The sequence below is a fragment of the Lethenteron reissneri genome, chromosome 64 (assembly GCF_015708825.2).
Source record: "Lethenteron reissneri isolate LAM-NWPU_2019-01 chromosome 64, ASM1570882v1, whole genome shotgun sequence".
In the NCBI taxonomy this organism is placed as follows: domain Eukaryota; kingdom Metazoa; phylum Chordata; class Hyperoartia; order Petromyzontiformes; family Petromyzontidae; genus Lethenteron; species Lethenteron reissneri.
Window position 1 is genome coordinate 9444239 of NC_083842.1, and position 22854 is coordinate 9467092.

Here is a 22854-nt window from a genome sequence, read left to right on the forward strand (position 1 = left end):
TCTCAATTGCCCGTGATTGTTCTCTGTTAGTGGCGCTCAGACAATGGGAGGTTGTTTCTTGCCGTTAATGTTTCAAATGTTTGAGCTTTTGAATAACTAAATGTTTATATCTTAACTATTGTGTATAATTGCATTACGTCTATTCTTTGGGTTTTTCGGTAAAGTCACGTAGATAGGTTCAAAGAAAATAAAAAAAATACAAAAAATATGCATTACGATTTTCTTTCACTGTATATATGAATAATATGTCCTAACCTTTGGGGCTCCGCAACCATCACAATGCAGGGTAAAACATAAATCTTGGGATAACACAGAATCTGAATATGTATTTATCATGGAGGAATCCGATGAGCTATGAAGCTCTTTTTCACAGATGTGCAGTACCTGTAAGGCAGGTAACACGATCTATAGTTAAATAAAATCTCTATGACTGATATAACAAACTCTGTAAAAAAGTAAGACTAGATTTTTAAATCCAATAAAACCAGGTGACAAATTCTGACTTAAATAAACAAAATATGTGATGGAATAAACTGCGTCTATTTAGTTGTTGCCCCTCTTAGGGGCCGTCCATAAATGACGTCACGCACCTGGGGGGTTGGGAGGTCAGACATTCGTGACGATGTGTGACGAGGGGTGGGGGGGTGAGAAATGTGACGCCACATCAAAATGCGTAACTTTAAATAAATATAGACAACACGTTCTACTTAATTAAATAGACTTTTTAATCAATGTTTTCTCCTACAGCATCAGAGTGCAGCACCACATTAAATACGCACTACAATGACAATAGTTTGAAGCATGTTTTATTTGGGGGGGGGGGGGGCAGAGCTTTGTGACGTCATATTTGAGGGGGGGGCTGACTTTTTGTGACGCCGTGTCAAAAATCTTCCAAAATTGCGTGACGTCATTTATGGACGGCCCCTTAGTTATTCTTTAACAGTATTGGTCATTTTGTTGTCACAAAGACGATCTATAGTGACCCATTCCCTGTCGTAGAAAATCAATTGTTAATTATCTTTGCGTTAAGTACAGGAATAATAATGCTATACAGTACTTTATAAGTGTATCTGTGTGTCTCCGTGTCTCTCTGACTCCGTGTCTGTGTGTGTCTCACGGTCTTTGTGTGTCTTCGTGTCGGTGTCTCTCCTTGTTTCCGTGTGGGTGTTCGTGTGTGTGAATCTCATGACAGAGGTGTAGCTAGGATATTTTGCGCCCGGGGACAAACTATAAAATTGCCCCCCCCCCCCCCCCCCCCCGTTTAATCACATTTTCCTATTACATCGAATAAGGAATAATTTACATTTTAATGAAACATTGTATTTAAAGAAGCAAATTTATATAAATTATATTACATGGCTCACTCAGTCACTGTCGTAGACTGGTTGACATAGTCTACAAAATATTATTTTTTCTTTATTTCACTGTCGCAAACTGGTCAATCACGTAATCAAAATCAGTTTTTTTCCAATGTTTTTCTTTCAACGCTAAGAAGAGCAAGATCGCTGAGACGATCTTGTCCAATTGAAGCACGCAAATACGACAAATAAGTTTCAACGACCGCTCACAGCTTGCAATTGAAACTGCTATTGTTAATAAAATTTGCAGTGAAATTCGCAAATTCGTAAATGTCGTCTCCATAAAACACAATAAACCTAAGAAGATCCAAAGGAGTTTCTGGTAGAACTTCATTCCGGTTACTGAGCAGCATTTTGCAATCTCCAATTTCTGTGTAAAGTTAGTGGCCATTGATGTCAGTGTAATAGAAATTTCCAAAATCTTTGCAATTTATACGAATTGCATCGACATCTGTGTCGGATAAAAGAGTTTTGACGTCCAGCAGAAATCCAAATTTTGTGTTCAGGTCTTTTAGTCGTAAAAACCGTGTTGACATCTCCTGTTGAAGTCGATAAAATACGCTCTTCATAACGCGCACAATTTCTTCTTCTGCTGAAAGTCCTGCATCTCTTGCCAGTTCTCCTGGCATCTTCCGACGTCGCCTAATTCTTCTGTCCACATCGATCCCCCAGGCTGTTGACGAGCGTGGGCTGCTCCGGCTGCTGCAGCCGCCTGGAGCGTGGTGGTGTCACTAATAAGAACTAAAAATAGGCCGTCGTAGTTTCCGCCACCAAAAAACAGGCCAGTGACTCAGGTTGAAAGACTGCGCCTGTCTGTTGTTTGGGACGTTCTTCCATGTTAGTTCTTAATAGGCGCACATACCAAAATGTAATTACATGACATGTAGGCTGTGTGTGGCGGGATATATAAACTTTTAGGTTGAGGTGTAGATTTGTGCAGTAGTTTCAGGCTGCAGCGCCTGCCGCAATAAGTGATAATGTAACGTTCTAAGCCACATTTTGGCGCCCCTTTACCTTGGCGCCCGGGGACATATGTACCCCCCTGCCCCCCTAGCTACGCCTCTGTCTCATGATTAATGTAAGTGTCGCCCGCGCATTTGCTATGATCACAGCGCATGTTTTGCTACGAAAGATGTTTGCCGATTACCGCGGGTGAGATCGACTCATAAATCGCGGATAAACGAGAGGAAAAGGGGCATTGATAAAACTGGTCAACACACTTTTTCTGGCATAAGGTATTCCAACGGTTTAAAGGTAAATTTGGGGTGCTGATTCCAAAGCTGGCATCGGTTTTTGTCTATCACATCAGTTGATTTTTGAGATATCAAATATTGCATTTTCAATAAAAACTGCAGAAAAAATATATTAAATAAATGTGGATATCTACATAAAATTATATTATAAACACACTATTCTAAAAATACAGCACCATATTTTAACACTAAAGCAGTCATTGACTCGCAACAACTTGCAATCAGCACCCTGAAATTAGTCTAAAAAAGCTGCAAATGTCCAGGCCAGAAAAAAATGTTTTTTTTTGTTGACTAGTGTAATAGTCGGAGTCGAGGGTAAAAGCGCCGTGGATAAGAGTTCCCCTGTACAGTATTAAAATGGCAAGTTAAAACATTTTCTAAACATAATTATTTGTCAATTCTAGATTTGAAGCTTCCGTGACTGCAAGGATTCATACTCTTAGTTTTTTTCGGTAAAGTCACGTAGGTAAAAATAAATAATAAAAACAACAGAAATTATAGAAATAAAATAATAAATCACGACGTTTCGGAGGCAACACAAGTCTCCGTCACCAGGTGGGACCGTCACAGCTAAATTTACTGTATCAAGTAAAACGTGATTTATTATTTTATTTCTATTATTATTTCTATTATTTTTATTATTTATTTTTACCTACGGGACTTTACCGAAAAAACCTAAGAGTATAATTATTTGTCAGCCTCCAGCTATCAATCCCTCTATCTCTCTGGCCGCTCTGAAGAAGGCTCATTACCCGAAACGTCACCTGTGTTGTTGACACTGTATTTTCATGTATGGCCACAGTGTTATTGATGCACATGTTGAGTTTTTTCAAATAATATATACAAACTGTACTGTACTTGCTTCAAATATAGAACTCTACTGGTGATTCAGATGTCTTGTGACCCACCACAATTAATTGACCCCTAGAATGTGTTTCCTTTCCATATTAATTTCTGCTTCAAATACATCTTACTGACAAAAATATGACGATTTAGTAGAGAATTAAATGGTGATCACAAGACATCTGGACCACCACCCTGGCACAGTGTTTCCAGTTTGACCACTTCTCTGAAACGACAATGAATCGCACGGAATGAGGAAGTTATAAAGGAGCTGTGGTCGCCGTGCTTCTAGATGGCTGAAAGTCGATAGTCTAGAAACTCGCACGGTACATTCATCTTAGTCTACATGTACTTTTGAGAGATATTAACTGTTTAATAATTAAGTGTTTTACACTCAGGCACTGGTGATCCAGCTGGGGGTTCTTCTGTAGAAATTTTGATGGGCCACAAGGCGTATTTGCATTATTTGACAGTGAAGCGTCTCTAAAGTAAAGCTACATAACAGCGATATTAATTATTCATCGTCAGGTTCTTGCTCCAGTAGTACCATTTTGACACCAAGTTTGAAACGATGCAGCCAAACCAAGTGACAGTAATGGGGCTGATCTCTGGCATCATCTTTTTTACGTTCATCTCAATGGTAAGTGTGTAATACAGTACAGTTTATACCCACTACGAGAAGACGCTTTCTACTCAGCTGCTCCTAATCTACTTCGTTATCGAACATTACCTCCCATCATCTTCCCAAGCCTCCGATCACCATTGACATCAAGCCGATGGCAAGTGTCGCTATATCCCTTCTGCTGCCCAAATAGTGTTTTCTCTCTCAACTGCCCGTGATTTTTCTCTGTTGCTTCTCAGTGGCGCTGCAATTACCAGCGAAACGTCGTACTCAAATTGTAAATGTTGTGGTTTCACGCTTCAACACACCGGTGGGCTAAAGCAGTGCACTAATTGTCTTTTGTCAACGTGACACTTTTTTACTGATTGGCCGTGTCGGGTGGTGGAGGATTACGACACATTTATAAATAACGCGATCTAAACCCAAAAACGTTGATTATGAATAATATTGGGCTGCTCTAAATATCTCCAAAAATACACGATGTGAGGTCTTTCAATCTCGTTGGCTGCTCCTTTAGTTTCGGCTAGCCTGTTTCTTGCCATTAATGTTTCAGATGTTTTAACTATTTAAGTACGAAATATTTATATCTTCACTATTTTGCATAATTGCATTACACCTCTATTTCACTGTACAAATTAATACTCTAAATATGTCGTCCTAACATTTGGGGCTCCGCAACCATCAACTATTTTTTTTGCATAACTCAGAATATGAACATGTAATTATGCTGGAAGAATCCGATGAGCTATGAAGCTCTTTTTCACTGATGTTCAGCACCTATAAGGCAGGTAACAAGATATATAGTTAAATATAATATCTATGACTGATAACATATGTAAAAAAACGTAAGACTAACTTTTAAAACCCAACAAAACCATCATTTCACGAACATTAGGTTCTTACATTGCTTTTGTATGTCACTGCTACATAGCAGGCTGTCGCACACCCTTACTAGAAGCAGCGGCAAAGCCATTGGCAATGGTACCACATGAGTTTGTTAACGAGTGTCAAGACAAAACATCTGTCAAGCACAACTGGACATGTATCAATTATGTGTATTGGGATATGAATTGCGGGAAAATCCAATAATATTGATGTGTTTAATTCACAAAGCACTCTTTGAACAACTGCTTCAATATTTGAGTTTGAGCTCCTCACACAGCCACGCTTTCGGCAAAAAACTTTTGGAGTTTTGGCTTTTTTTGGTCCTAGGCCCTCAGATTTGGAACGCTCTGCCTGAAACCCTACTATACCTCACCACTGAGTAGTAAAAACTACTTATTTCCTATGATGTGGTAAATAAACTAGAGATATATTTTTTCTGTACAGCACTCTGAAGCCATTTGTTGAAACTGGTGCGGTTTAGAAAACGTAAAATAATTAACATAGCGTAATACCTCGGTAAATGAAAAAAAATTTATTCCATGACGTCACTTCATTATCAGAAACTTAGTTACCAGAGGTAGATATAACAAAGGAGGCATTGGGATGCGTTCCAAGACTTCAGAGAAGGCAGTAAAAGAGGATAACATGGCCAACACAGTCGTCTTTACGTTGTCGGCTTAGTTTTAAAATTATATTTAAGGTGGATTGTGCAAGCCCTAACGAACGCACCACTCCAATGTCATCTCTCCCGCCTCTACCCTCCTTATGATCTGCATTTTCGTTTCCAAAGAGAGGGATTTACGTTGCACTTTTTACCCAATAAAACAACTTCCATTCGAGCAGGGGTCAACTTTTCAAAGAAAAAGAAGAGCAATTTTATTTAGTTTTGTCTTTGACCAAAATAGTATGAGAGCCGCATCACACGCAGAGGTACTTGTACGCAAACACAGCAGGTATACAGCAGATGCCAAATTCTGACTTAAACAAATTGTGATGGTAACACATTCCTGCGGAGGGAGCTGGTAGGAATGTTGGGTTGCTCGGTCAATGGCCAGGGTCAACGGTGGCGTGGTGTATTCCGCAAATATGGCCGAGGGCGGGCACAAGCTGGCGTTGAGTTTTATAAGGGCACCACGGGGTGACCAGCCCCTCCCCACCCAGCCCCACCCCTCCCACCCCCCACCCAGCCCCACCCTCCCCAACCAGCCCCTCTCCACCCTCCCCTCTCCACCCAGCCCCACCGCTTCCAATTTTTGGATGCACAATTGATGGACGGACACAATAATCCCCTGTGGGCTGGTAGAACCAGGTGGTTCCTACCAGTATAAACTTTCTATTTAGATTTTGTCCCCATTAGTTATTATTTCACAGTCCTGTAAATATTGCCATCACCAAGACAATACATAGTGACCCATTCCCTGTCGTATTTAATAAATTGCTAATTATCTTTGCATTAAATGATGTTTAAGATAACATTTTCTTCATCAAACGGTTGCCCGCAAGGGGGCAGCCAAAGAGCCGTAAGAGTAAAGCCAAGGAGCCGCATGCTGCTCCAGAGCTGCAAGTTGCCGGCCCCTGCGTTAATTGGTCATTTGTATTCCATGATGTGGGGGTAATGAAGTAATTTATGTGACTGCAAAAAAATTATTACAATTTATCAACACGAGGATCGTGAGCTATGGCAAGCTGGAGAGGGCGCTTTTTAAATCCTTTATATTAAGTTCGCTTGCTTGCTTGCGTGCTTGCTTACGACCGTGCAAACCTTTCGGTCGTTTTTTAACCCACTTCCCGTGATCCAATCGAGCTGACATTTTGCACACAGACTCGTTGTGCGAGACAATTAATGTTTTTTTCCAAAATTTTACACTGTTTAGGGAAAACAAATTAAATATTTAATTACCAATTGTTTAATACTGCAGACAATCATCTGACCCATAGGTGGCAGCCATCTTAAGCCAGAGGACGAGAGGACTCTAGCCGCCACGCATATAAAGGATTTAGAGTGAAAAACTTTGTTTTTACGGGTTATACTTATTAAATATCACTCTTTTGAATTGCTTTCCATGATTTCAGAAGATATGTAGTCCAACTGAGTTGCAGACGTTGTCTTGGGGGCAACACGTTTTATTGAACTCTTAGCACAACATACTCCAGGCTATTAACACAGCACACTCTCGGGTGGTGACCACCCAACTAACCACGCTATGGCGGAACACGACACGGTTCCACTATCCCGGTCCGGACCACAAACTGGGTCCCGGACCGCGTGGCTGGAGGCTTCTTCAAGCTTGACGTGGATCTCCTGCCTCTCCAACAGTAAGAACTCCGAGCCCCTCACAGGGCGCCCCCCTTATATCGGGCCGGGCTGGCTCCGCCTCTCGCTCCGCCCACCTTCTCGAGCTCTCTCACTCTTGCCCGAAGGCTCTCGAGAGTTCTTCTCAGACCATGTGACCACCCATTGGCCCCCTCCACCGGTGGCCCTCCTCCAGTATCATCCGGTCACATGTCGCCAGGTCAGCCAGAGTATCATGCCTCCAACGTAACCCCAGCTGGCTGACACTCACTGTCTCAACGGGAGCCCGCACTGCACGCTGTGCGTGGCCACCGCGCTTAACCAAGACTCACCCAAGCCCGCACTAGGGCTGGTACTACACCCCATATCCGGGGTGTACACACAACAGTATACATCCCGCCATGGCCTCGCAAGCCCGGCACCACACAGTGACATTCCCAGTCACTACAGATATGTAAGTATTTATATTCTTTCAATAATTGGGCGGTGAAGTGTCCCTCTACAGGCGACTTCGTTATAAAGGATATTCGTTCCCAGAGGAGTCGTTAACATATGTAATGTATTATTGTATTCTTTGGGTCTTTCGGTAAAGTGATGTAGAAAAAAAACATAATAAAATTATAAAAATGAAAATAAAGTGAATAAAAAACTATTATTTTTTATTCACTTTTTTTTCATTATTATTTTTTATTCACTTTATTTTCATTTTTATTCACTTTATTTTCATTTTATTATTATTTTTTTTCTATCTACGTGACTTTACCGAAAGACCCAAAGAATATGAATTCCTGCAGTCACGAAAGCTTTAAGTCAAGATTCATATGTATGACTGTATACACATCTTAAAGGTAATTATGTTGTGTTATTCTTAATTAGATTTGTATAAAATATTAACATGTTGCATAATGCATAATAGAATGATATATCATTGTTAGCAGCATCTTCAAATGACCGTGAACATCAATATCAACATGATCAACAACATCATCAACAATAGTTGGCCTATGGCCATACCTGCAGCATTAACTTTATGCTACAGAGCCACAACCCACGACCTGAAGTTTAGCTTTGTCCAGGAAGTATGAAGGCCCCTAGTAATATTTGCCTGGTCAACACTTGTCAGTGCCATGAGCTGTGTTGCTGGGTGCTCTGTAAAAAGGAACTGCATCATCAGCATAGTTGAGATCAGTAAACAGTTGGTCCTAAACAACCCTTCATTCTTCCTTTTTGTACCAAATTCTGAGTAAAGGTTTTGGTAAGCCTCCTTATTCCCATGTGTAGAATGTTGTGAGAATGGGCGAGCCAATTTTTCTTACCTAACTGGAACACCTCCATCAGCCAGTTTCTTGCGTAGTGTTCAATAATTTTCAGAGGGGTCCAACTTTCGCCGATATCACATCATCAGTGTGAGGGCCGCTACACATTTGAAACCATTGGGGTTGACAGCACGATGATGGGGAGTGTTTTCACATTTGTGTATTGTCGGGGGCCGCACGTCAGGGGCCGCACTAAAGGCCACCGGGGCTGCTGGTGGCATGCGGGCCTTGCAATGAAGAACACTGATGTAGGGCTATCTGGACTGACTATCCAGCACAGTCGTAGCACCTGCACGCGTCATTCCAAAATGCAAGCATTCCTAAATGCAATCAATGCTCATATTCTTGATAGCAATGCTAACCACTGTATTGAGCCCAAATTATCGTGAGTTTTATGGTCAATAGTACAGGTAGTCCTCTACTTATGATGGAGATGCGTTACGACGACCCCATCGTAAGTCGAAAATATCGTAAGTCGAAGATGGCCTCGCCTACCCAGGAGTCTTAAAAAATGGTGATAATTTAGCAAAACAGAGCAATTTACAGTAGCGTACTGTATAAACTATATACTGTATGTATTTATTAATTACAATACTGTATTGCACAGTAAAATGTAAAATAAAAAAGGTAAATTCTTAGCCTACCTATATGAACTGCAATTTAATAGAAAGTGTTTTTCAGGAAACAATCCTATCTGCTATAAAAACGTTTAACATGCATTTAACGTATCGTATCGTGGTAACCTTAAAATGAAATCGCTAAAGCTACGTATCATACATGCATTGAACGTATCGTAACGTATCATATTGTACTGTACTCACCAAGATTCTGTCCGTCGTCTGCACACTTGAACGATGTTAGGTTGTTGATGGCATTTTTGTCGTATCGCCATTGTAAGATCTAAATATCGTAAGTCGGACCGTCGTAACTTGGGGACTACCTGTATATGTTACCTATTGATAGATTTTTTTTATTTAAATAACTTTTATGTTTAGAATGTATTTTTCAAGTCGAATATTTTTATTAATATTATTTAAGTAATACATTATTTTAATAGTTTTTTCCTCCAAGGAAGTAGCACGAAATGAGACTGGAAAAAATTGGCATACAGTACAGACATGACAGCCAGTATGGGCAAGGCAGTACACATACAATAGACAGTACAAACGATCCACAGTGCGAAGGAGACTACATTCAGACAGTAGAAACGAGGCTTAACAGGCAAGACAAATATATTGACTTTGGATCACGACAATACGCAGGGGATTTGGAGTCGAGTGAATTGTTACATGTGCAGACGAGACTTGAGCTGGTCAAGACGGGTCTTTATTATCGACGCCAACTCACACCACACTTCCACTCGGCATCCAAAACCAACCCCAACCCTCCAATTTCGTCCCCTATTACAGCCCTTCTCCCCCCTTTCTCGCATATCACCTTCTTGGGGTTTCCCGCCCTTTATAATCCTTCTCGTACCAATCCGATCAGTGCCCTCCATTCAATCATCGGATTGCGTGTCGTGTACGGCAGTGCTCCCTCGACCCTTGACCCTTAGCCCGTGGTTGTGTGGTGTTCGTGTGTGAGGATGTCTCGAACATCCTCTACACATGCATTGTTGAGGAGTCGTTGTTGCATATACGTAGCTGTGCCCTGACTGTTGTTATACTTAAATTTCATGTTCAGGTTGAGAATAATGAATGTGAAGAGAAAGGACAATACAGAGCGGTTAATGGGTTTTGCTGCCACCTCTGCCGTGCAGGTAACCAAGCAAAACAGTAACATCTATTACTCTGCGGTCAAACGTTAGCTTGTAGAATGTGTGGTTTGCATTTAGACAACATAAACAATTGATAATTCGGTCTGCAAAGAAAATTACACATACAATTATGGCAATACTTGCAACAGAGCATCTCTAGAAAATAGCTGGATAGGCTAAAGTTGATCACCATGATCAATGGGCTAGGTTACATTAAGTCAGCTGTTCAGTACTGTGTGATAATACCCACATTTACTGACAAGCCATTGTTACATTACAGCAGGCCATGGTGTAAATAAAAAAAGGCATCAGCATCGAGTAATCCAATTTTGGAATGAATATTATTATTTGTAGAAACTTGTTATCAATTTGAAAAGTATCCACATCAAGTAACTTGTTTACAGTAAAAACAATCCTGGAATGTAAATTAAAATTAACCAAAAGTTGTTTTCTGACCCCGTTATTATTTGAACTTGTCCATTTTACAGGATTCAGCTGGTTTCACGACTGCTATTCTGATGACAGCGATTCTCTCTGCCTACCTTGCATGCCAGGGAAGAACTACATGGATGTTGCAAACCGTGGTCCTGAATGCAAAAAGTGCAGCACCTGCAATGTTCTCTGTAAGAGTTCCACACGAATAGGTTTCATGTGTGTATATAGATGTCATCTGAGTGTGGAGAAGCACGCATCACAGGTTAATAAATCACTCTATGTTCAATAAAACAAATGACTTATGTAACCAAAATGATGAGAAAGTTAGTTGTATCACCATGCAATCAGTTATACAGTGGGTTCTGGTGTATAAAACATTGTGAGAAGAAGATAGAGGTCTATTAAATCCTAGGTTGGTTGAAAAACATTTTGATTAATAGGCTGCACCCAAGATCCATCCATGAAGTGAAAGGCAGACTGAGCAAAAATATTCTCAGGTTATTTCATTGGGTCGCAGCACTCCAAACAGGACTCGCTTTACTGCACAAGAGGCTGGGGTCGATGCTGAACACATGGGCAGATTGAACAGAAGAATCCCCACTTTCCTCCCGTGGGCCCCAATCCTTTAGCTGATCTTAATTTATCTCAGCTTGAGTAAGGCGGTATCCATCTTGTTGCTACATAAGAAAGGGCCTCCATCTTAAATAGCTTAAAGAATATGGCTGTGACGATATTGAGTTGATAATTGGTTCTTTACCCTTCTATCTGGCAACAAAACTGACACCTTTTTGCAAGGAGTCATGTTTGCATAGACCGCAATACCTGCAGTCATAATACAAACAAAAGAACATAACTCTGATAATGTGCACTGTCCTTGAAGTTGATTGGTCCACACCCGAGACAGCTTTCCTTCGAGCCTAGTCTCATATGGGTTGGACCAGATGACGCCAAAAGGCGCACAACTCAAGGACAATGCACCATCAGAGTATGAGAGCTCGGGGCAAGCATCTACACTATGGGGACCTCATTTGCCAGTAAAAATATGATAATTGGTTCTTTACCCTTCTATCTGGCAACAAAACTGACACCTTTTTGCAAGGAGTCATGTTTGCATAGACCGCAATACCTGCAGTCATAATTATGACTGCAAGGAGTCATGTTTGCATAGACCGCAATACCTGCAGTCAGTTTGTTGCCAGATAGAAGGGTGAAGAACCAATTATCATATTTTTACTGGCAAATGAGGTCCCCATAGTGTAGATGCTTGCCCCGAGCTCTCATACTCTGATGGTGCATTGTCCTTGAGTTGTGCGCCTTTTGGCGTCATCTGGTCCAACCCATATGAGACTAGGCTCGAAGGAAAGCTGTCTCGGGTGTGGACCAATCAACTTCAAGGACAGTGCACATTATCAGAGTTATGTTCTTTTGTTTGTATTATGACTGCAGGTATTGCGGTCTATGCAAACATGACTCCTTGCAAAAAGGTGTCAGTTTTGTTGCCAGATAGAAGGGTAAAGAACCAATTATCATATTTTTACTGGCAAATGAGGTCCCCATAGTGATATTGAGTTGCTCAGAAGAAAAAGAGGAGGATGATGATGGCGCAGACAGTTTGAATTGGTACTTCCCGGTTGCACTGCAGGTTCGCAGGTGAGGACAAGATGGCGAGTCGGGTTTCACACCATTTGGCTCCAGAATTTGCAGCAATTAAAAAGGCAAATAAAGAAAGAGGAAATGTATCATACTTTGGAAATGTAGAATGGTCTAAGAACAGAAAAAATACTTTCATAATATGAAAAGCTGAAATGAAACTGTTAAAAAAAGGATTAACACACGCACAGGAACCTAGAGAGAGAAATCATATACACAGATGATATCACTGGAAGCTCTAGCACTTACTATTTTAGAGTGGAGATTAAAATATCCTGGTTAATAACAACTCAGAAAATATCGACAATTACACATTCAAGAGGGTCCATGGCAGATTACAGGCAAAGTCACCTGGATAAATGATTTTACTCATCTTTTTTCTCAAAACACACATCGCCAGGTGATACAAATTGAGTACTATGCAACATGAAAGAGGAGAGGCAACATCCATAGTTGATTAAACTGCCATCACATTGGTCCCTCATCTCATCTCTGATGAACCTCCACAGATGAGACGAAATGAGATGAACGCACCTCATCGCGCCTTTGTTATTATAATTGCGATTGTTGTTTGGGTTGACTTGCGGTGAGTCATGCATTCTAGAATGCCCCGCTACAGGTAAATGTGACCCACTGTGATTAGCGCCTCTCATCCATACATTAGAATCAGAATCTTCATTTACACAGAAATAATCCAATGAGCTATGAAGCTCCTTTTCACATGTCCAGGAGGGGCAGATCAGCAAGTTCCAATAACAAACATTCGTTGATCAATTACCCTGTTCTCGACAGCCATCAAAGATAATGCATTTTCCATTGTATTACCAAATTTTTATGTACAGTGTACTGAAGTTATAGCTATGTGGGACATATTGCCAAGACCAACAAGTTTTGTTCATTAAGCAAACAGTACAGTACTGGAATAAAACTACGTTTCCTTTTGTTCTCTGCTGTGTAGATGAATATGTTCAACAAGACTGTACTGTCACTAGTGACACTGTGTGTCAGTGTAAGGATGGATACAGTCGGCCTCATCCTTCACAGCCTTGTGGAGTTACATTAAACACAGGTGAGAAATGTCGTATTCGTCTCTATAGCCTCTGTTACCAACATATGCAATTAAGAGCTATTTGCATCAGGAAATGCACCAACTTGCAATTGCTAAAGAATTTACACATTTTGGACGTCATTGAAATCTTGTCAGTAGGGCTGTTTCGAGTAGTTATCAAGGTACCAGACAGAGCTCCGTACTTGTCCCAGCATTATACATTTTTTAACCGACATACCACACACATCGGAGAAATGTATACACACGATATTTCCCTCACTACACGTGTCAAGCCTAAAATAGGTTATTCCTTCACCAACGACCTAACTGTTAATATTTCAGAAATTGGCAACTCCATACAAGACCATGGCTACAGCATTCCATTGGAACAATTAGATATTACTGAATCAAATGTGTTTATTTGCAGCAAGGCAGTCTAGAATCACCCATTCCCAAAGTATATTGGGGGTACTATTGATCGAAACCTGACCTACCATTGAAGGTTGATGAAAAAATTAAAACCTTATGCAGAAACTCGCAGACACTAGTTGGAAATCAGATGTGATTGCACTACATATTAATCTTATACCTGTTTTATATTTGCACATCCAAGCCATGCTGGGGCCATTCCATGCCAGCGTGGTGATTCTCAAGAGGCATGAGTTACTTTTCAGCTGCACAAGCCGAGCCATTCCATTGTTGTTATATGCAATTCGGGACATCAAGACGACTGTAGACAATGCGGTGATACTGAGTTGTGCCGACTGATATCACACTAGTTGTGAATCAGACATGCACACACGAGTATACTTTACAGAACACTCTGCTCCTCTTTGGGCTGAGAGTTATCACACCAACGAACATCTTAAACATCATAATGTGAATCTTGACTTAAAGCTTGCGTGGCTGCAGAAATTCATTTTCTTGGGTCTTTTGGTAAAGTCACGTAGATAGGTTCAAAGAAAATAACAAAAAATAACCAAAAACTACGATGTTTCGATTGCAACACAAGCAATCGTCATCAGGAGAAAAAATTGTGGTAAAGCTGCTGAGGCAGGATGTTTCAAAGGTTTGAAATGGGTGTAGCCCAAGGGTCATAAGCGAAGAGGGCGGGGCTAGTGATGTTAAAGTGAGAAATTTGCATGTAAATGTAAGTTCGGAGAGCTACCACGACGACGAAGCTGCGGAGGTGGCCATTGTATTGTGAGAGAAGCTGCAGAGGTCGCCATTGTATTGTGAGAGATTGCTAATCGCTCACAATACTTGCTGATTTTCTTACAAAGTGCTCACACTATGTTTAAGTCATAATATTGATCCAGCATAGCTAAGATTATGGATCGTTTACCCCAAGCGCAAATGGTTGCAGGTGGATAGTTGGAGGTGCTACTAATTCCAACTTACGTTTTGCAGTTAATATAATCTATGCAGTTTCTCAAAACAGCTCAGCGCGTGTAAAACATTCCAAATATTATGGCCACATGATTATGAATTAAATTACTTGACAGTACCATCTGAAAAAAATAGTGAAATCCGGTGTTTTTTGCACTGCAAGGAACCACTCTGAAGATCCAATTGGAGTTAAAATCAGGTTCTTCGGTGTGATAGATTTTCGCACAATTTTTTTAATGTTTTCGCAATTTTTGGTGGATTGTGTGTAATCAACAACTGAAACCATACTTTTCATGTACAGTATACATGTGTAGGACTCGTACTCCGGTTGTCTTTCTCGTTCCATTTATTTGCACTTTAAAGTTCACACCCTCATCGTCACCGCTCCGTGTCTCCCCGTTCGCTCCGTTCCACTCCGCGATTCCGCTCCGCTCTCTCTCCATCTCTCCCAAGGTCCGTACACTCTGCTGCTACCCTACTCTGCGCACCTCTCTCTATCTACTGCTACCCTACTCCCTGCTCTCTCTATCACTGTTACCGTACTCGCTGCTCTCTCACTGTTACCGCACTCACTGCTCTCTCTATCACTGTTACCGTACTCACTGCTATCTCTATCACTGTTAGCGTACTCACTGCTCTCACTCTCACTGTTACCGTACTCACTGCTCCCTCTATCACTGGGCACCATCACTCCAGCTCCAACCCAGACTCCAACTCCCACCAAGACTCCTGTCTCTTCGTTATGCTAACCTTTTATCCCAGCACCAATCAGTCCCAATCAATTATCTCACCCCCCCCTCCCCCCCCGCTTTTACATTCGCCCCCAGGCCCCCAGCCTCACATGACTTTGTTATTCCCGCCTGAGCGGCGCCACTCATTAAGAACTCACCCTCCTAACCAATCACCGGCATGCGTCCTCGGTTACCCTTAACACCTGTCGCGCCTCTTAACAACGTTTCTCTCTCGCCCAACAACAACAACCCCGTCCTCGGATACCCCCTACTGTACTCTGCTCGCTTGCATAGCAACAGAACAACCGAACGTGTGGCGTGTATATTTCATGTCCTACACATGTACAGCCCTTTTGTCAATCCACTGCTGGGTGAGGTCCTGCAATTTTCACATCAGGACTCTACGATACATTCGACCACTAGTGAGTCGTGACATAGCCAACACGGTGGCGTGTACCATAGTTTCGACAAAGTTCAATTATTGTAACTCGCTACTCTACGAGATGTCTCGAAAAAGTATTACCAAGCTGCAGCGTGTACACAATTCACTGGGACGTGTCGTGACGGGTACTGCAAGATCCAACCATGTTCGTCCAGTTGTAGGGATTATTAAGGGAGAAACGGCGGACAACAAACACAGGGGTGTTGGCACTCACATACACGGGTGGTCACACCGACGTCCGCATCCGTTATTGCCCACGCCCCCAGCCCTCGGAGGTGATCCCTATAAAAGGTGGAGACCCAAAGAGCTCTAAGCAGTTCGACACGAAGCTGACCAGTGAAGATCCAAGACTCGGAGATTAGGCCCTGGGACTCCCCGGTCTCGCCGTCCTTATAAGGGCCGAGCCGGGTAAGCCAGCGGCGCGGCCCAAAAGCTTCCAGACCGCTGCCCTTATCAGCGCAAGGCTGGTTAGCTGGTGCCGAGATCTGTGCTTGCCAGGGCCAGATCAGTCAGCCTCCCGTAGCCCAGTAGAGGAGGACTGGGGAACAGGACAGGGGGCTTAGTACTAGGGTGGGTTTCCCATAGTACGGGTGAAGGGGCCGATACCCCTTCAACTATTGTGCCTGTCCCTAGGTTAATAAACAGAGTGTGCCTCAACTTCGACATCGTCTCCTCGAACTTACTACATCTGGTGTTGGAAGTGGTCCAAGCATGGATACGAGACGGACGACTCGTGCCCAAGACCCAGGAGAGGATGACGACGAGGGAGGGGCGGTGCAAGACATCACCGCCGACGTACCTGCACAACCGCTGCCGGCTCCGACATCGGCGGGGTCGTCGGAGAGGGCCGGGACGTCGACTGACGAGTTGGCGTTGGCTCACTCGCAGCTGGCGGAGCTCCTGTATGCAGCGGCCGCCATGCTGGAACAAATAACTCGCCTGGGGCCAGGAGGAGCGACGCGGCGGGAAGATGGACAACGCCCGCCAGAAACTCCCGCCTTTACAACAGAGAGGAGACTCGAAATTCCCGCCACAAAGACAGTAGGGGCAGAGGGAGGAGCTCCAGCTCGTCACGCGGGGGACGGAGCCCAGCCAGCAGCCGCCACGTCATCGGCGAAGGCGGGTCGCAGTGGCTGCCTATCGGGGGTTGCAACGTCACCACCATTGGACGCCGGCACCGACCAAGCCCCAACCAGCACGTCACTGACGGCGCGACACCCATTAGAGTCCGCCATTACTCGTACAGTACGGGGACGCGATACGGAGGCTGCAAGAAACTCGGAGACGGAGCCGACATTCCAGCAACGCCTGCCGGCCCTGCAGGTATTTGTAGCAAGCGACGGCGATTGGGGGGGGTTCCAGCGCCGGTTTCTTGCCCACCAAGAAATGGCGGGCTGGTCGGACAACGAGGCGCTGTGTGCTCTCCCGGCGATGCTGAATGGCGACGCCCTGGGCACCCTCACCGCTGCACCCAAGTCGGCACGCTCCACGATTCAGTCGGCGCTGCAGCTGCTGGCCACAGTTTATGGGCCGCCTTCCGATTGTCGCCAGCTCTTCTATGAACGGCAGAAGGGCGACAAGGAATCGCCACTTGCTTATCGCACGGCCCTGCTGTCATTGGCGAAAGACGCTTTCCCGCGTATGGACGAAGAAGGGATCGATGCGATGGTGGCCGAGAAAATTTTGCTGCTGGCCGACGACTTAGACTTCATCATCCTAGCACAGGATGATGCGGATATGTCATCATTGCGGGCTGCAAGGCACATTCATGCCAATCTCATCTCCCAGCGGAGGAAGGCAAACAAGGCAGCTGCACGACACACCGTGGCGGCGACCTCTTCCGGAATGGAGGGGGCCTTCGCTGCGGACCGTTCTGCAGGATGGCGATCTGCCGAGCGACCGGCTCGGGACGTTCCGAGCCACCGAGATCAGCCCAAGTCCTCTGGAGCGCTCGTCGTCTGCTACAATTGTGGCCTCCGGGGCCACGTGGCGTCCGGATGCCGGGCTCCTCGACAGCGCGGAGCGAGACCTGGAGCTGCGGACGGCCCTCCCCACAAGCCTTCGCAACATCCTCGGGCAAGTCATGGCACCCCACATGTTCGGCCTGCACACACACCCACTTTCCTCTCACAAGGTCCGATACACTATTCTCGGGGTTTGGGTGCTGGTGCGTCGGGTCGCGGCATGTCGGGGAGGGCGCTCCAACCGGGCCAATGGTCCGAGTTGGCTCACCGGGTTGTGGCTGCATCGGCGGGGTCGTCCTTTGTCACGGGGCATATTGACGGGGTGGAGGTACGGGTACTGGTCGATACGGGAGCTTCGGCAACTATCATTTCGGATTTGATTTATAATATCCTGCCCGTTCAGAGTCGTCCGTTGCTCCCTGTCGACATACCATTTTACGCTGCGAATGGGGGCTCGTTGGGTATTATCGGCCAAATTCGAGCGCAAATTTCTATCGGGGACATTAAACTATCTGGCCCGGTGTTCGTCTCCTCCTCGCTGGCTATTCCGTGCCTGTTGGGGACAGACTTTTTGGCCAAATTGCCCATCAAAATTCTGATTGACCAGCGATGCATCGAGCTTCCATCAGGCCGACGTATTACGTTCCTGCCTTCCACCCCTGCCTTGCATACTGCCTGTGCTACGGTACAGGCGCTCGTTGCTCGAACGGTGCGTGTACCCCCGGGGGCACAGATGCTAGTACCCCTGCGGTTGCGTCGACCGTTCGATAAAGGGGTCTCTGACCGGGGCATTATGTTGGGACCATCGAGAGCCGGGGTGAGTGGGCCAGATTTGGTGATGGCCCAGACTATTGTTAAAGGGATGGGGACCCGTTTATCGCGGTCCTCAATGTCGGGACACGGACGGCGGTTGTTTCGCAGGGTACCGTGTTCGCACATGCAGTTCCGGTACCTGCGGAAGCGCCGATCATTGGCCAGGTGGCCACCGATTCTCAAACGCGATTAGCCTCAGACACTGACGAGGGTTGGTTGGAGGCGTTGTGTGCTGAGTCACCTGACCTGTCCGACGCACAACGTGCTAAATTACGCGCCTTATTGCGAGAATTTTCCGACGTCTTCAGTAAACATAAATACGATATCGGATGTACCAAATTGCTACGCCACCATATTGACACCGGTGACAACGCTCCTATCCGCCAAAATCCTTTTCGGTTAAGTCCCGCCGAAAAGGATCATGTTAAATCAGCTGTAGATGACATGTTGAAATCTGACATCATTTCTCCCTCGATCAGCCCTGGGGGTGCACCCATAGTGTTGGTTAAAAAGCACGACGGGTCCCTAAGGTTCTGTGTCGATTTCCGGCGATTAAATAAGATCTCGGTGGCCGATGCTTATCCGCTTCCTCGAATGGACGAATCGCTGGATGCCCTCGCGGGATCGCGATTCTTCTCCACTTTGGATCTGCTCTCAGGATTTTGGCAACTTCCCTTGGACGACGAATCTAAGCCCAAAACAGCTTTCCGAACGCCGCACGGCCTCTTCAATTCAATCGCTTACCCATGGGATTACACTCTGCTCCCGCGACGTTCTAGCGCCTGATGGAATTGGTTCTCGCTGGCTTGCAATGGGAGGTGTGTTTGATTTACCTGGATGACGTTATCGTATTCAGTAAGACGTTCGAGGAACATCTTAATAGGCTTCGGGCCGTCTTTCTCAAGATGCGCGCTGCTAATTTGAAATTCAAGCCACAAAAGTGCCATTTGCTGCGCGAATCTGTTAAATATTTGGGTCACATCGTCGGCCGGTCAGGCATCTCAACCGATCCTGCCAAAACGCGTTGTGTCAGCTCCTGGCCTACTCCCACCTCGGTGGGGGAGGTTAGAAGCTTCATCGGATTTGCTTCATATTACCGCCGGTTTGTCGCGGACTTTGCTTCCATCGCTAAGCCACTACATGCCTTAACGTCAAAAGGGGTCAAATTTCATTGGGGGCCGGAGGAGGATGCCGCTTTTATCTCTCTTCGGGATGCCCTGGTGGGGGCCCCGCCGTTAAGCTACCCCGATTTTTCCATGCCCTTCGTGCTCGACACGGACGCAAGCAATACCGGGATTGGAGGCGTGCTGTCACAAATTGTGGGTGGCGTGGAGCGCGTTGTGGCTTATGGTAGTAGAGTATTGTCTCCGGCCGAGCAGCGGTACTGCGTCACCCGCCGCGAACTGTTGGCTATCGTGTTCTTTATCCAACAGGACCGACCATATCTGTACGGCCGGCATTTCACCGTCCGTACAGATCATGCGGCGTTGCAGTATGCCCTACGAATTAACCAGCCATCGGGACAGTTGTCCCGATGGCTGGAGATCATGCAGGATTTCGATTTCGAGACAACTTACCGAAAGGGGATTCGCCACACCAATGCCGATGCCCTATCACGCCTGCCGATCGCTCCGAATTGCACTTGTTTCTTGGGTTCGGGCCGTTGCAAATCGGCAAGTGACGGCCGGGATCGGGTTCTTGCGGCCGCAGTTGACACCCCTTCGAACGCTGGTCCTATTTCGGGGGGAGGGAAAGATTCCCTACTAGGCTTGTCAAGTGCTGAGTGGGGTCGCCTCCAAATGGAGGATGCGACCCTCCTGGCGCTATGACGTCGCGCGGAAGGATCAGGTCAAGGGAAGTCGGGCGTTGACTCATGGGGGTGGTGCCAGGGCCTACTCATGCATTGGGATGGGACGATCCGCCGTCACAGGCTGGTGGTGCCTTCCACGTTGAGGGGTAGGGCTGTATGGGCTGCTCATGAACGGCTCCTGCACCTGGGTACCCTCAAAACACTTGCCATGCTCCAGCTTAATTACTTTTGGCCGGGCATGGCAAGAGACGTGGACGATCTGCTGCAGTCCTGTACCCAGTGTGCACAACGGAAGCCGCCAGCAAAGGGAGCCAGTCCACCGCTCCAGTCTATTTCGGTCACCCGGGTTAATGAGCTGGTCGCCCTTGATATTTTGGGACCGTTTCCTTCCACGCCGAGGGGTAATAAGTACCTGCTGGTTGGCGTGGAATATTTCACGCGATGGCCTATGGCTTGGCCCCTCGCCAACCAGTCCGCAGCAGCCGTTGCGGAGGCTTTTGTTCAGGGCTACGTCCTCGACAAGGGCGCTCCGGAACGGTTGTTGACCGATCAGGGAAAGAATTTCACTAGTACCCTTTTACACGAGGTATGTGGCCTTCTGGGAACAAAGAAAATTCGTACCTCACCTTACCATCCACAAACGGATGGGATGGTGGAACGCCTGCATAGGACTCTTACGTCCATGCTATCCCACCAGGTATCTGAGTCCCAAACCGATTGGGATCTACAGATCGGGGGAGTCCTGGCAACATACAGGATGGCTCCTCACGCGGCGACTGGATTCTCGCCATTTTTTTTTATGTATGGCCGCGAGGTTGACCCGCCTGTCGCGACTCAGCTGACGATTGCCGCGCCTCATGCTAAGTCCAAACTCGCGGACCATGTTAAATTTAACATCCTTCGGTTGGCCGAGGCACGGCAGGCGGCCATGCAAAACTCTGACTCTCGCCAGAAACAAAACGAGAGATTGCGATCGCGCCGGACACACACGCACGAATGGCACCCGGGCGACCGAGCATGGTTGCACTGCCACCAGGTGCCATTGACCACCTCGGCTAAGTTGTTGCGACCATGGAGGGGCCCCGTAGAAATTGTGCAGGTTATGCGGCCTCAATGTGTGCGCATTAAGTGGGGGAAGCATCGGTGGTTTGTGCACCCTTCACGGTTAAAGCCATTTTTTGCTCCGCACGCTTCCTCTCACGAAAATGGCCGAACATGTGGGGAGTCCACTGACTCCGGGAGGGCGGGGTCACCGCCAGCCTCTGATCCGCTAATGACTGTCCCGTCTTCAGGAGCCCCAGGACTGAAGCCCTCTTGGCTGCCAGCCTCCCCCGTGGGGGTCGGCGCTGGCACGTCCGAGAAACCGGACGACCAGGCACCTGCAGATGCGACACCTACCGCCGACTCTACCAAGCCGGCCCCTTGTGACGTGCCCGCTGCACGGACACGCGCCAAAACGCGCCGGTTGTTATGAATAGCTTTCCGCGCGTGTTCCGTTGCTGCGGAACCCGCTCATTATATATTTTTTTTGTTTGTGTGTGTGTGTGTATGGATGCTTCTTGTGCGTGGGGATGGCGAACCGCGTTCTGTATATGTGTTGCATTTTTGGGGAGGGGGTTTTTATAGGGGACCATCGGTTGTTGTTACACTTGTTATTGTTACTGTTACGAGGCACACGTGTGTTGACTGTGTTAATCTTTATTCTTGGGGGTTGAGGGATTGTTGCAGCCGGGACGGCTGCGAGCTGTACAGGGGGGGGGGGTGATGTAGGGATTATTACGGGAGAAACGGCGGACAACAAACACAGGGGTGTTGGCACTCACATACACGGGTGGTCACACCGACGTCCGCATCCGTTATTGCCCACGCCCCCAGCCCTCGGAGGTGATCCCTATAAAAGGTGGAGACCCAAAGAGCTCGAAGCAGTTCGACACGAAGCTGACCAGTGAAGATCCAAGACTCGGAGATTAGGCCCTGGGTCTCCCCGGTCTCGCCGTCCTTATAAGGGCCGAGCCGGGTAAGCCAGCGGCGCGGCCCAAAAGCTTCCAGACCGCTGCCCTTATCAGGGCAAGGCTGGTTAGCTGGTGCCGAGATCTGTGCTTGCCAGGGCCAGATCAGTCAGCCTCCCGTAGCCCAGTAGAGGAGGACTGGGGAACAGGACAGGGGGCTTAGTACTAGGGTGGGTTTCCCATAGTATGGGTGAAGGGGCCGATACCCCTTCAACTATTGTGCCTGTCCCTGGGTTA

At 46.1% G+C, this 22854-nt stretch overlaps 1 protein-coding gene across 4 annotated transcripts in view; it reads left to right on the forward strand.

Moving 5' to 3' along the window:
• The window catches only part of LOC133359188 (butyrophilin subfamily 3 member A3-like), a 31227-nt gene that overhangs the window by 538 nt on the left and 7835 nt on the right, over positions 1–22854 (forward strand). The window contains exons 2-5 of one of the 4 annotated variants that reach the window (XM_061577610.1): positions 3983–4094; positions 10254–10329; positions 10815–10949; positions 13370–13480. In XM_061577610.1, the coding sequence (XP_061433594.1) occupies positions 4026–4094; positions 10254–10329; positions 10815–10949; positions 13370–13480 (391 nt within the window). In that variant the 5' untranslated portion in view covers positions 3983–4025. Of the gene's footprint in view, positions 1–3707; positions 4095–10253; positions 10330–10814; positions 10950–13369; positions 13481–22854 lie in introns of those variants that run through there. The other 3 variants (XM_061577609.1, XM_061577612.1, XM_061577611.1) reach the window with 3 other exon arrangements.